Genomic DNA, 14325 nt, shown 5'->3' with positions numbered 1-14325 from the left:
GTAAGTATAAAATAAGGCACGAGAGCGGCCTGTGAGTCTAATAGGCTGGTCAAATTGGAAACAAAGTACCGATAAAGCACCAAAGAGGAGATAACAAAGATACAACAAGACTAAATTGGTAATGGTGGTACATGTTAATTTGTCAGAATAGAACCTTAAAAGGCACATTATTGACGGTGCAATGTACAAACAAGTCTCTGCAAACGATAGCCAGGGGAGCGGGACTTGATAGATGGATCCCTCAGCGAGTAAAGGTAAGTTCCCGGTCCAATTGGGAGGGCAAGTTATATCCAATTGGGAGGGCAAGTTATATCCACGAGGTTGGATCCCAGTGAATCAAGGTGCACAGTGGATAGGAGACGAAGATAGATATATCACAAGTCCTAAACATTGTTTAAGAAAACATTGTATAAAGAAACAATACAAGTACATATGTATAATTGATGAAAACATAGGACTGTGCCCAAACTGCAATAAAGTGTCCAAAGTGAAGGAGACTGGACATGGTGTGATGTGAATGATGATAGAATAATGGGGCTGCGGAGGTGCACAGAGATGTGTTATGCAATGAAAAGTGGTGAAGAAGAAGTGAAATGAGATATAAGTGTGAATGGAATGTGACCAGTGAGAGTGATTATATGGGACCTTAGAGGTCCAATCTACTGAGGGTGAAGGACAAGGCAAAAGGAGGATCACCCTTAAGCGTGACAAGACGTGAAAGGACAAGGAAAAGTGAGGGAAAAAATGGGAAATGCTAAGTGTATATCCGTGAAGTGCTAGGGACCCGTGAGTACTAATGTGAATGCAGAGAAAAATAGATAGGAATAATTGGTGAGATAAACTTACCCATTTCATAATGCAGGTAAAGGTGCTGGAAGTCACAAAACCAGTCCAGACGACGGAAACGAACCCCTCATCTCTGTTTGTAAAAACCTGTATACAAGAGCTCCTCATTAAGACCCTGGGGTGAGAGACATTTCAATTTAAAAATCCACTGGGCCTCACGCCGTAGCAGCTCTAGACAAATATTACCACCCCTGGTATTGGGGCGGATTTTGTCCAGACCAACCACCCGTAAGCCCCTGGTCTTACCATCATGATGGTTGCGGAAATGCGTGGCAACCGAGGAGAGGATTTTACCTTGTGAGAAGTGGGCATGGGCGTTGTTAATGCTTGATAGGTGTTGCTGAACCCTCTTTCTCAACTCCTGTGTTGTCTGTCCCACATAAACCTTTTGACAGGGGCAGATCAAAGCATAAACGACGTTTCTAGTCCTGCAGTTAATATAATTCGAGAGAAAAAATCTTTCTTGGTTCACGGGATTGGTGAATTCTTTCATTACACACACCAGGTTGCATATCGAACAATCACCGCAGGGAAAAGATCCTTTTAGCTTCATGCCTCTTCCCAAGGGAATTGTTGGACGGGAGAAATGGCTCCTTGTGAGTTGGTCCTTCAGGTTGCAGGCCCTTTTAGCTATCAGTTTGGGTTTGTTATCAATAAACGGCCTCAATTTTGGTTCCGAATTCAAGATATGCCAATTTTTATTTAAAATCCTCCAAATGTCTGTCCACTGATTGTTAAATTTAGTATAAATCGTCTGGATGAGTCACAGTCACAGTCTGGATAAATCGTCTGGATGAGTCACAGTCACAGTCTGGATAAATCGTCTGGATGAGTCACAGTGTTGCCTGGGTTACCTGTGCAAAAAAATCCCCGGCCGGGGTTGCGCATGCGTTTACACGTCATTCTCGGCGAATCACATTTACTCCCGGTTTTGCGCCGTCATTACATACGTCACTTCCGGTGACTCATACTTACTTCCGGTCTTGCGCCGATGGTGCGGGAGGACGCCACTATTGGCGCTTCATCAATTACAGGGACTGCATATAAGGTGAGCTTTACTGTTCATGGGCTACATACCCCTGAGGAAGTCGTTTGTATACGACGAAACGCGTGGGGAGCCCGCCACCCCTGACCACCTGGACCTTTCCAGACTGTTCTTAAGCTTACCGCCGACATCCTGTCTGGGTACCCGCATTTTCCATCCTCTTGTTGCCCTTGTCAACACGCTTACCCCGTAGCAATACCATCTCATTTTTACATTAGGGTCTTTAGGTTGGTAAAGTATATCTTTCTTGGTACTTATACATCTACCTGGTGTTATTGGACTTTTTTGGGCATCCAGCAATACAGCTTTCATTGCTGAACAGTCAGGCAGGCCTGGCACCACTTACCCAGTGTGGGTCAGTGGGGTGTTTACAGTTCACCAAACCGGGTGACTGTATGTATTTCTGTATATAGTCATTTTTTAATTGATTTTAAATGTTTGTTCTTTGATTGTCTGTCTTGTCAAACAAATAATATTTTTTGAAATAAACTTGGATCTATTTTTGTATTACACACGAGCCTTTTGAATGCATTCTTTTTCTTGTTGTGTTTTCGGATAATCGATTGTGCATTTGGCTCTATCATCACTCGGTTGTGCTACATCCCCTTTGTTGGTATCATAGAGCATGAGGAGTTGTGTAGATTTTACATAGTATCCTATCTGCGGGCAGCATGTTATAGAGCAGGAGGAGCTGAGCAGATCGTACATAGTGTTCTATCTGCTGGCAGCTTGTTATAGAGCAGAAGGAGCTGAGCAGATTGTACATAGTGTCATATATGCATGCAGCATATTATAGAGCAGGAGGAGCTGAGCAGATCGTACATAGTGTTCTATCTGCTGGCAGCTTGTTATAGAGCAGGAGGAGCTGAGCAGATTGTACATAGTGTCCTATATGCATGCAGCATATTATAGAGCAGGAGGAGCTGAGCAGATTGTGTGTAGTGTCCTATCTGCAGGCAGAATGTTATAGAGCAATAGGAGTTGTGTAGATTGTACATAGTGTCCTATCTGCAGGCAGTATGTTATAGAGCAGGAGGAGCTGAGCAGATTGTACACTGTGTCCTATCTGCAGGTAGCATGTTATAGAGCAGGAGGAGCTGAGCAAATTGTACATAGTGTCCTATCTGCATGCAGCATGTTATAGAGCAGGAGGAGTTGAGCAGATTGTACATAGTGTCCTATCTGCAGGAAGCATGTTATAGAGCAGGTGGAGCTGAGCAGACAAAGACAAAGTGGGGCCCAGCAAAACTAAAAGTGGGGCCCCAAAATAAATTTTATGAACAGTCGCAATCAGTAAGAGGCTCCTTTAGCCCTGCACAATAATAATACTTTGTAGTTACAGACAATAGTAGGTAAGTATCTGTAATATGGGACTATAGGAGAATGTTATAGAACAGAGACAGATGATAGGTAGATTGATGATAGAAGATAAATATGAAAGATATAGAGATTTATAGATATATTTATAGATACATAAATATAAAATAGATTATTTATAGATATCTAGATAGATGATGGAAGATGGGAGAGATAAATAAATACAGTAGAAGAAAGATAAAATATCGTTTGATAGATGGATAGATAATAATAGATAGGAGATAGATATATAGATAGATAGAAGATATATAAATAGATAGACAATAAGATAGAAATATAAATGGTTAGATAGACAGATATATAGATAGAAAATAGATTATTTATAGGAGATAGATGCCTAGACATAGATATATAGACAGGAGATAGACGATAAGCATCTTCACCGGGGCATTCAATCAAGGGGTATTAAAGGAGCAATACATCCTCTGCCCACAAAGGTCCACATGCCTAGTTTGCCAACCCCTAATGCCAGCCCTGGTAACGTGTATGCGTTTCTGATGTGTATATGCTGTATGTCTGTGGATATAGTGTTTATATGCTGTATATGTGTATATGGTAATATATATATATGTATATGCTGTATGTCTGTGGATATAGTGTTTATATGCTGTATATGTGTATATGGTAATATATATATGTATATGCTGTGTGTGTACTTTATATATGTTTAAGCTGCATGTGTGTATATGGTGTATTATTTGTACAAACTGTATATGTGTATATGCTGTATGTCTGTAGATGTTACTGTACTATATGTGTGTATATTCGGTGTACCGGTATATACTGTATGCAAGTATGTTTATGCTGCATGGGTATATAGCGTGTGTTTATAATATAGCGTGTGTTTTTTGAATGGGCCCCATTCAAAAGCCTGCTCTGGGGCCTTAATAACAATTAGAATAATTCTTTATTTATATAGCGCGTACAGATAACGCTGCGCTGCACAGAACTTGCCAAATCGCTCCCTGTCCCGAATGGGGCTCACCCCTACCAGTATGTTTTGGAGTGTGGGAGGAAACCGGAGGACCCGGAGGAAACCCATGCAAACACTGCCTCTTCTAGTTACCCCCTGCCTGTATTTAACATAGTTCTGTATGTTTTCTACCTTCTGGATCTGTGCAGTTAACCCAACATTTTTGTATTTATTGGTTGGTAATTGGGGTCTATATAAGGGGTAATACATTAATTAAAATCATTTTAAATACAAAAAGGATGATTTAAATAGTATATTAATAGAAAGTGCATGTTAAATATTAGAATAGTTGATTTGAGTAGGAAGCATTTTTTCTCGTGCCCCTTAGAGGGCCTGTTGTTAAAAATTTGAACCCTACCCTTGACAATAGGCAGTGATTGTTAGCTATCTGTATATACCGCCCACTGGACTCCAAGGCCTAACATGATATCAGTAAATCATACCTAATAATTCATCTTTTCCTACAAATCATTATAACTATTGGCTGTGCCTCTCATGCTGCCTGCATATTGCACTTCAATTTCAACATTCCTGTTTTCTTCTAGCTTTATAATTGGTTAATTATTGACATTCTGTCATTGATTCTTCTGTATTTGTACTTGCAGGTTCCAGTGGATAAAGGGTTAACATACCTTGGTAACAGGGTAGCGTACCCCTGCACCCCACAAAGATTTCATGCTAGCCCTGCATCAGAATGCTTGGCAAGAATCGGTGACCGACCGGCTTCCAATCATGAACAATTCTACCATTGACCCGTTGACCCCTAATGCTACAGAGAATCCGTACCGCGACCCGTTTGGCGGCCATGCTGTGTGGGAGGTGGCGCTTATTGCCCTCACAACAGGAATCCTTTCTTTAATCACTGTAGTTGGAAATATTCTGGTTCTCTTGGCCTTCAAAGTCAACAGTGACCTGAAGACGGTCAACAACTACTTCATCCTCAGCTTAGCCTGTGCCGATGTCGTCATTGGGTTGGTGTCCATGAACTTGTACACAACGTACATTATCATGGGCCGCTGGGCACTTGGTAATATTTCCTGTGACCTGTGGTTGGCGCTAGATTATGTCACCAGTAACGCTTCTGTCATGAATCTGCTGATCATAAGCTTTGACCGATATTTTTCAATTACTCGACCATTGACCTACAGGGCTAAGAGGACACCTAAAAGAGCAGCTATTATGATTGGACTGGCGTGGATTATATCATTTATATTATGGGCCCCCGCTATATTGTGCTGGCAGTATATCGTTGGTGAAAGGACTGTAGAACACGACGCCTGCTACATCCAGTTTTTGTCACAACCGATAATCACTTTTGGCACTGCCATTGCTGCCTTTTACTTGCCGGTAAGCATCATGATTATTCTATACTGGAGGATTTACCGAGAAACGGAGAACAGAAGTCGGGAACTGGCTGGGTTGCAAGGATCGGAGACGGAAAACATTGTGCGCCCCTTGGGGAGTGTGAGAAGTGGGAGCAGCAGCGGTATTGGGGAATCGGTGAGGCTGTCCAGGCCACAACTAGCAGTGCCAAGGGGCAGGAGACCATGCTGTTTTCCGGGTAAACTGGCCGCCAGCCCTTCGATAAGAAACTATCCTCAACACCGAAGTAATGGGAGCTGGAATACTATTGAAGATGCCGCTTCGGCAGACTCGCTCTCCTCTTCTTCCGATGGAGATGAACATCCGTATGAGATGAAAAGCATCTGCTCGGCCGTCATACGACTACCGATGGTCAGCACTGTAGTCGCAACTCCAACTCCCTCTCATGGGTCCAATGACACCCTTGGGCGGGGGGAATTAGAGAACGAAGCCAATGGAGGAAAGCGGGAGGTTTCTAGGAAATCTTCCCGATCCCTGGCCACAGCTCTGCCATCAACAGTCATCAAAGCTAAAGTGGAGAAAACACGTCATGCAAAGAGGAAAAGCAACTCACTGATCAAGGAAAAGAAAGCGGCACGGACATTAAGTGCTATATTGCTCGCCTTTATCTTGACATGGACTCCATACAATATCATGGTGCTAGTGTCAACCTTCTGTAAAGACTGCATCCCAAAAACATTGTGGGAGCTGGGCTACTGGTTGTGCTACGTCAACAGTACTGTCAACCCCATGTGTTATGCCCTCTGCAACCGCTCCTTCAGGCGCACATTCAAAATGCTTCTACTTTGCCGTTGGGACAAGCGGAAATGGAGGACGCATAGGCACCCAGCAACTTTCTTCAGGACCCCATCACAGTGAATGGGTGGGTAACCTGATTAAATAATAGCTGTAAACATATTGTTTCCATAACAATAGTATTATATAATGGTGCAAATAATCAAATTATATCTAAAAAAAATATTAATTTTCTTTATTGGTTTTCAATGAACACTAGTTTTTTTGCACATTAGTGTAATACTGGGAACTCTCCCCTAAGTTTCAGGTATTTCTCTCTGCTTTCTGTTGCAAATGCAGGAAGGAAACAGCTAAACTATAGCATTTGTTTTTAGTGTTACCCAGGGTCGGTTCCAGGTTTCAGTAGGCCTCTGGGTGACAGAGCCTCTGTAGGCCCCTTTGCAGTGAACTCACATGGCAGCATTGAAAATTCTGAAACTAAAACAGTCTCCTGTGTCCTAAAATATTCCCTGGTTTATTATTCCAAATAGCCCTTCTCATGGTTATTTTATATAATGCCCCCCATATGAATACCGCCCCCCCCAAATCCACATGGATTCTTGATGTACAGCCTTATGTGGGCTCCCCCCCAGCAGCTTTGTGCCCTGGCATTTGTCCAGGTATACCCAGTGCTGGCGCTGGCCCTGGTATTACGTGTATTATCCATAGACTGGTGGGGGGATAGAGCAGGAAGTCAAGAGGCAACCAATAGCTGAAGAACAGGAAATGATGTAAGGGAGGGGGTCAGATATGGCAGGTGTTAATCCTGGAAATTTGTGGAAAATCCACAGTAGAAAAATAGGTTCCTTTAGGGCACCAGGAAGATATAATACTTCCCTTAAAGCAAATGGAGAAAGCTGTGCCTACAAGCAAAGGCATAACCTGAAGCTGAGTTCAAAGTCTGTGCCAGGCCCCCAATTGTAATGTATGGATTATAGTACTAGTCTTCTCATATGGGAAAGTGACACCTTATGGGTGTCCTATGCCTCTGAGGCCTGGTTGTGACTCTCAGCACCCCCTCAAGTTAGGCCCCTGCCGTGATGACTACCGGGTTGTCTCAGGCTTTGACACGTCGAGTCACAGTTGCCACAAATTGGGGGTAATAGTCATTTTTAGAATATCCAGAGGATGTACCCCAGATGTCCAGGACTTTAATCATGATATTATATAACCCCCCGATTAGAAATCCAATTGTTGCAGAATCCAGGCTTCTTGGAGAGATTCCCTACATAGTTAGCTATGCACTAGAACACGCCACAATCTTCTTCTCATTCTTCTCAAACTTGGAGGAACAGTTCTGCCTTCTACTAGTCTACGGAAATCTATACAACGTAGATGGTTAGAATGTTTTATAGAACATCCCTTTAAAGTATGTCAGGCGTAGATTGTACACATAGAACATATACTGTATATATCCTATATTATATCGCTATCTTATTAACATATTTTTCCCCTCAGGACACAGATTTTCCTGTCAGACACAAGTTCTGCTAAAAGAACCTAAGACGACGTGGAGTCCCTTGCATGTGTGGCTACGTGGGACTACGAAGAACACGCTATCCCTGTGATGAAAATAGGGACAGAGAAGGGGAAATGCTATGGAGTAAACCCTTACCAGGGACTCAATAACTCATCCATCAGAACTTTTCCTACATGAAGTCCGGTTGTCTCGGGCTTTGACACGTCTTGTACATGTTATTCTGGACTAAGGGAAGGAGGGGGATTTAGGGAAGGCCAGTCTACACGTTCCAGAGATAATATTCCATTTTTTATACTCATGGGATATCCCTGCTGTGCCAAACCAAACAAAAAGACAGGCCAAAGAACATGGTAAGGTTTTCTATTGTTTACATACAGAGTTTTACGGGGAAGGGGCTGTGTATTTATTCTGATTTCAAGTAAATAAAAAGAAAAAAAGACTACAAAAAGTGTAAGTTCTGGCCTCTGCCATGTCTAGTTATTGTCATCGTAATCTACTGATTCTTTCCATCAATGGACTAATGTGCTAATGGCTATTGTCACCTAGCCTTAATCCTTGCACCTACAATGATATATCCATGTGGAGATCCACAGAAGACAACCGGGGGGTCCACAGCCATGTCCAGCATTGGCCATCACATTACTTTGGCTGTAATGCAGTAAGAAAGAATGACATGACTCTTCTCCTACAACTCCTATCACATGTAAAGTCTGTGCACTGAACTACGCTCGCATGAGGAAGTCCTTTACCTGATTAGCAAGTCATTTTTAACAATAAATTAGGTTTATATACATCAGTCAGATCTTCGTCTACTGCCATATTCCATTGTGGAAGAGTCTAAAGGCCCCCTATACATTCAGTGTTGACTGATCTTAATCTAATGTGTATGGCCAGCTTCATAATGTAAAGCGAACCTGTCAGCAGGAACGTCATTTTTAGCTGGTGACAGTTTCCAATAACACATGCTATGCTGATTTTGAAAATCCCTTTGTCAGCATTCTGAATCATTTCAGCACTTTATAAAACTTTATTTCAAATTACCTGGATCCCTGAAAAGGGGTGAGGGAGACCAGTTGCAGCAGTCTGTGTCTCAGTTACCTCTCCTGCACACTCATCCAGCTCCCTTCCCACTAAGGAGACTTAACCCCTTCCCGACGCGCGCCGTACTAGTACGGCGCGCGCCGGGTCCCGGTGCATGGAGAGTGCTCGCGGGCCGAGCCCTCTCCATAGCCGGTAAGTCTTTGTAAGTCTCTCCGATCGCGGGTGCTTTCACGGCGATCGCCGCCGGCACGGGGAGCGGTGATCCGTTGCCATGACAGCATCGGGTCTCACGAAGGCCCGATGCTGTCTCGTTTTAACCCATTCATTACAATGTGCTATCAGCACATTGTAATGAATGAGGAGTAAAATCCCCATATACTGCCATATTGCAGTATGGCAGTATATGGTAGGATCGATCAGACAACCTAGGGTTAAAGTACCCCAGGGAGTCTGAAAAATAGTTAAAGTAAAAGTAAAAAAAATTTAAAAAAAAAAAAATTATATTAAAAAAACCTAAAAATTCAAATCACCCCCCTTTCCCTAGAACTGATATTAATATTAATAAACAGTAAAAATCATAAACACATTAGGTACCACCGCGTCCGAAAATGTCCAATCTATCAAAATATAATAACGGTTTTTCACTGCGTTTAACCCCGTAACGGAAAATAGCGTCCAAAGTCAAAAATGACATTTTTTTGCCATTTTGGAAAATATTAAAATATTAATAAAAAGTGATCAAAAGGTCATACAGTCCTAAAAACGATAGCAATGAAAACGCCATCAAAAGTCGCAAAAATTGACACCACCCACAGCTCTGTACACCAAAGTATGAAAAAGTTATTAGCGCCAGAAGATGGCAAAATCAAAAAAAAAAATTTTGTACAGGAGGTTTTAATTTTTTTAAATGTATGAAAACATTATAAAACCTGTACAAATGTGGTATCCCTGTGATCGTAGCAACCCAAAGAATAAAATAGACCTGTCATTTGGGGCACACAGTGAAAGCTGTAAAATCCAAGCCCACAAGAAAACGTCGCAAATGTGTTTTTTCACCATTTTCACCTCATTTGGAATTTTTTTTCCGCTTCCCAGTACACGCCATGGAATATTAAATACCGCCACTACGAGGTGCAATTTGTTACGCAGAAAATAAGCCATAACAGAGCTCTTTATGTGGAAAAATAAAAAAGTTATAGATTTTTGAAGGTGGGGAGTGAAAAATGGAAGTGAAAAAACTAAAAAAGGCCAAGTCGTTAAGGGGTTAAGGAGACTGTAAGACAGGCACACAGGCTACTGCCACTCCCAGATCTCTCAGGCAGTCACCACATGCTGCTAGGAGGGAGCCAGGTAATGTAAAATAAAGTTTTATAAGCTACTGAAATGGTTCAGAATGTGAACAAAGTGAACACACCCATCGGGCTGCTTTTGGATTCAAGCCGTGGTGGAAACCAGACATAGTCAGAATCACGAGCCATTGTCCTCTATGCGTGTCCCTATCCTTAGACAGCCACATAATGGGGCAACAAGTGTGATCCTTCCTGAATATACCTATGATGCTTGTAACAGGTTAAAGACAAGCAGTTTAATAACTTCCAATAGTTATGAAAAAGCTATAAACAGCATCATATTTTTTCCCGGGAAAGTATTCCAGATATAGCACTAAAATGTCTATACGCTGCTTAAAAGATCAGTCTGATTGTGAAAAATATCAAATGTTTATGGAACTGGGAAAAAAAAATCTCAGCATCTGCTGCAAGTCTTCGCCGCCATCTGTAACGTGGAACGGTACTTCAGCGATAAAATATGCAAGAAAAACACAAACGCCAAGATTTTAGTATTTTCATCCTCTGCTGACAAGTAGATATCATTGTCCATTTTCCTTTCAGAGAGGATTATTCATGCACTTTCTGATTGGTTATAATGATATCTAAGACGTGTGACACACATGATGCTATAACTGCAGAACCGCCAGAGTCTAACCCACAGAGACTTGCAGTAAGGCTGCGTTCAGACCTTGTGTTTTTTATTCACTCCGTATCTTTCGTTTGGCTTTTGCCACTGTAAAAGTTGGGAGATATGCTAAATAGTCTATATGTAAAGTATTGCACCCATCCCCGGCCTCCACTGAGCTCTGGGAGAACCCCAGTGATGTCACTGTCCATATAAGGATAGCAATGTCACTGTGGTAAACACCCCCAGCATCTGCAGTGGCCAATCACTAGCTCAGCAGCCAAACACTTTTAGAAGGAAAGGGGAGGAGCCGAAGTTGATGTAGACATGTCCTAGCCCACTGTTCCGTCAGGAATCCGCCCGACGTATCCGTACAATGGAGAGCAATAACGTGGTGGGGATTTAGCCTTACAATGATTTATGAAGCGAATTGTAATTCCACAGCATGTCAATTACTGCTGTACATTATTTATGTGAAATTCAAGGCTAAACTTTATCCTCCAAAATGCCGCTAAAGATCATTCTTGTGTTAAAGCTGCGGCACAAATCATTCATTTTCTGACTGTTTTATTGCCATGTCCAGAATCAAACAGGGGCGTAACTTGAGGGGGTGCAGAGAGTGCGATCGCAACCGGGCCCAGGAGGCTTAGGGGGCCCATAAGGTGTCAGTTTCCAATATGAGAAGACTAGTAATGTAAAACATACATTATAGTCGAGGGGGGGGGGGCTGGCACAGACTTTGCACTAGGGCCTTTCAGATTCAAGTTACACCACTGCTGTCAAATGTCCTCTGCAGGGTCAGACTATGGGAAGGGCTACTGGGGCGTGTGTCCCAGGGCCCCCACCAGCAATGTTCGACAGTCAGGTCACAGCTATGAGCTAACTGTCTCTGGAAGTGATGTTAAGCAGCAGTGCACCCTTCCCCTAACTTAATCTCATTTTGCCCGCTTTTTGTAAGTAAGAGAAAGTTTAGAACATTATTGATAATTAAAACTTGTATTGTGTACCACTGTCTGGGCTACATTCAGTGGGGTCCACCACCAGATTTCATTCCCAGGGGTCTCCATCAACCTTAATCTGGCCCTGTCTGCTGCTGACATACTGCAGCAAATCTGTTATATGTGTGTTTCCGGCATAATAGTGTCATTGGGACAATAAAATAAGTTCATAACTTCATAAACTTTCCACATATATTTCTTGTTTCCAGTCAATCTATCCTTTTAGGGAGAAAAAAGAGGTAGTTTTATGCAAATGAGCTTCTCAGTGCACTGCGGGTGTGGCCATGCGTCAGGATGCACTTGGTTTCCCCTCTCAGGGCGTTCACTTACAACGGGGCTTCAATTATTGTTTAAAGGGGCAGCGGATCAGGGTAGTAAGAACTAAACAGATGCACCACCAGTCTTGGCCACACCTCCAGTCAGGGGCGTAACTAGAATGGACAGGGCCCCATAGCAGACTTCTGAATGGGGCCCCCCTTCCCGTTTTAAAATTTGCATATTACACTCACATATAAACACTCATATTTATTTACCTATATACATAAACATACAGTTCATACATCCACATTTATACACTCTTACACACACGCACATCACATATACACACATACAGTGCCATATACAAACGTACAGCATATATATATAATGGTGTATATGCTTTTTTCTTTATTGTCAGGTTGGATGACGGGCCCCCTTGACACTGTAGGCCCCATAGCAGCTGCTATGGCTGCTACCACTGTAGTTACGCCCCTGCCTCCAGTGCATAAAGATAATGGGGTATATTTATCATCAAGTTTCTGAGGTAACTGAATTTTTGCAAAAATGTATAAATCACTAAAGACTTTAAGGATTACAGTACACAGCACTACTTCAGTCAGCGTATTGCCGGTAAATATGTAATGAGCCCTCTTGGTCACCATGACTAGGATACACAAAGCCGGGTTATGGAGTGCACGGCCTAATTCATCATGAAAGCTTCTATCATCACAACCACCCAGTTACCACGCAGCCGAAAACAAAGGATCGGCATTGGATTGAGAGGGACTAAAGTCCTTGTTAGGCGAGTATAATTGTAATTTTCTTCTGCTGTTAGTATAACACGAGGTATAAGAGGCAATGTACACAAGACGGGGATCTACGCAGTATCTAACCAAATAGACTTAAATGATTCTCAAATCTGCGGTAATATTACTTTACTATCGAGGTAATCCACACAAATCTGCACAAAATTGAAGCAGCGGAGAGACAGACATAACTCCAGCTTATTATGGTCACTGTCATTAAAAGGGACTTACCTTAATAGCATCCACATTGTTACATCGCACTTTATACACCATCACGTATGTTACTTTTACCATCCTAGTTCATCTAAAATGAGAAATGAAGCCAATCATAAATGACGATTTCGAATTGTCCAGTTTCCAAAGATCCCATGCACGCCTATTTGTCACTATGGTAACAGACAACAGACAATGGGGGTCATTTACTAAGGGCCCGATTCGCGTTTTCCCAACGTGTTACCCGGATATTTCCGATTTGAGCCGATTTTCCCTGAATTGCCCCGGGATTTTGGTGCACGCGATCGGATTGTGCCGCATCGCCGCTGGCATGCACGCGACGGAAATTGGGGGACGTGGCCGAACGAAAACCCGACGGATTCGGAAAAACCGCCGCATTTAAGACAAAAAATATGTCGCAAAAATTACACTTACCTTCACCAGGTATAGGCCGGTGAATTTCAGGGCATTCCAGCGCGCCTCCGGGGAACTTCAGCGCAGCAGCGCCACCTGGTGGACGGCGGAGGAACTGCCTTAGTGAATCCCGGACGGACCCGAATCCAGCGCAGAGAACGCGCCGCTGGATCGCGAATGGACCGGGTAAGTAAATCTGCCCCTATGTGTAGTCAGATCTTGCAGTTAAAATAAATTCTAAAGTTAAAGTACTTTAGAATGTTTGACCTTATAGATTGAAGCTTTATTCCCCACACAGATATATCAGCAGTCATCAGTGATGAGTAGTGATAAGTGGACCCCCAGTGGATTAGTGGACCTGGACCCAAATCCAAACACCTGCAATTGGTTCTTGTGGGTGTTAACCCTTTAAATAATAATAATTCATTATTTATATAGCGCACACAGATTCCGCAGCTCAGCACAGAGCTTGCCAAATCTGTCCTTGTCCCCAATGGGTCTCACAATCTAATCAACCTACCAGTATGTTTTGGAGGAAACCGGAGGAAACCCACGCAAACATGGAGAGAACACACAAACATTTTGTTGACCCTGGATGGGCCTTGAACCCAGGTCCCCAGTGCTGCAAGGCTGTAGTGCTAACCACTGAGCCACTGTGCTGCCCCTAAAAGCGGTCCACTCACCCACCGGTTACACCCGCGATCAGCAGGTGTTATCCTTTTCATGCCGGAGGAAAAGCCTCCTGTGGGGAGCGCCGATCCTCA

The 14325-nt window shown here is 42.9% G+C and overlaps 1 protein-coding gene across 3 annotated transcripts in view; it reads left to right on the top strand.

Moving 5' to 3' along the window:
* CHRM1 (cholinergic receptor muscarinic 1) overlaps positions 1–8415 on the top strand; it is a 160332-nt gene extending 151917 nt beyond the window's left edge. For all 3 annotated transcript variants that reach the window (XM_072118328.1, XM_072118330.1, XM_072118329.1), the window contains 2 exons: positions 4847–6486; positions 7857–8415. In XM_072118328.1, the coding sequence (XP_071974429.1) occupies positions 4917–6482 (1566 nt within the window). In that variant the 5' untranslated portion in view covers positions 4847–4916 and the 3' untranslated portion in view covers positions 6483–6486; positions 7857–8415. The remainder of the gene's footprint in view (positions 1–4846; positions 6487–7856) is intronic.
* Positions 8416–14325: the final 5910 nt, after the last annotated feature.

This window comes from Engystomops pustulosus, chromosome 7 (assembly GCF_040894005.1).
Source record: "Engystomops pustulosus chromosome 7, aEngPut4.maternal, whole genome shotgun sequence".
Lineage (NCBI taxonomy): Eukaryota > Metazoa > Chordata > Amphibia > Anura > Leptodactylidae > Engystomops > Engystomops pustulosus.
The sequence above is the reverse complement of the archived record's forward strand: the minus strand, read 5'-3'. Positions and strand labels throughout refer to the sequence as shown.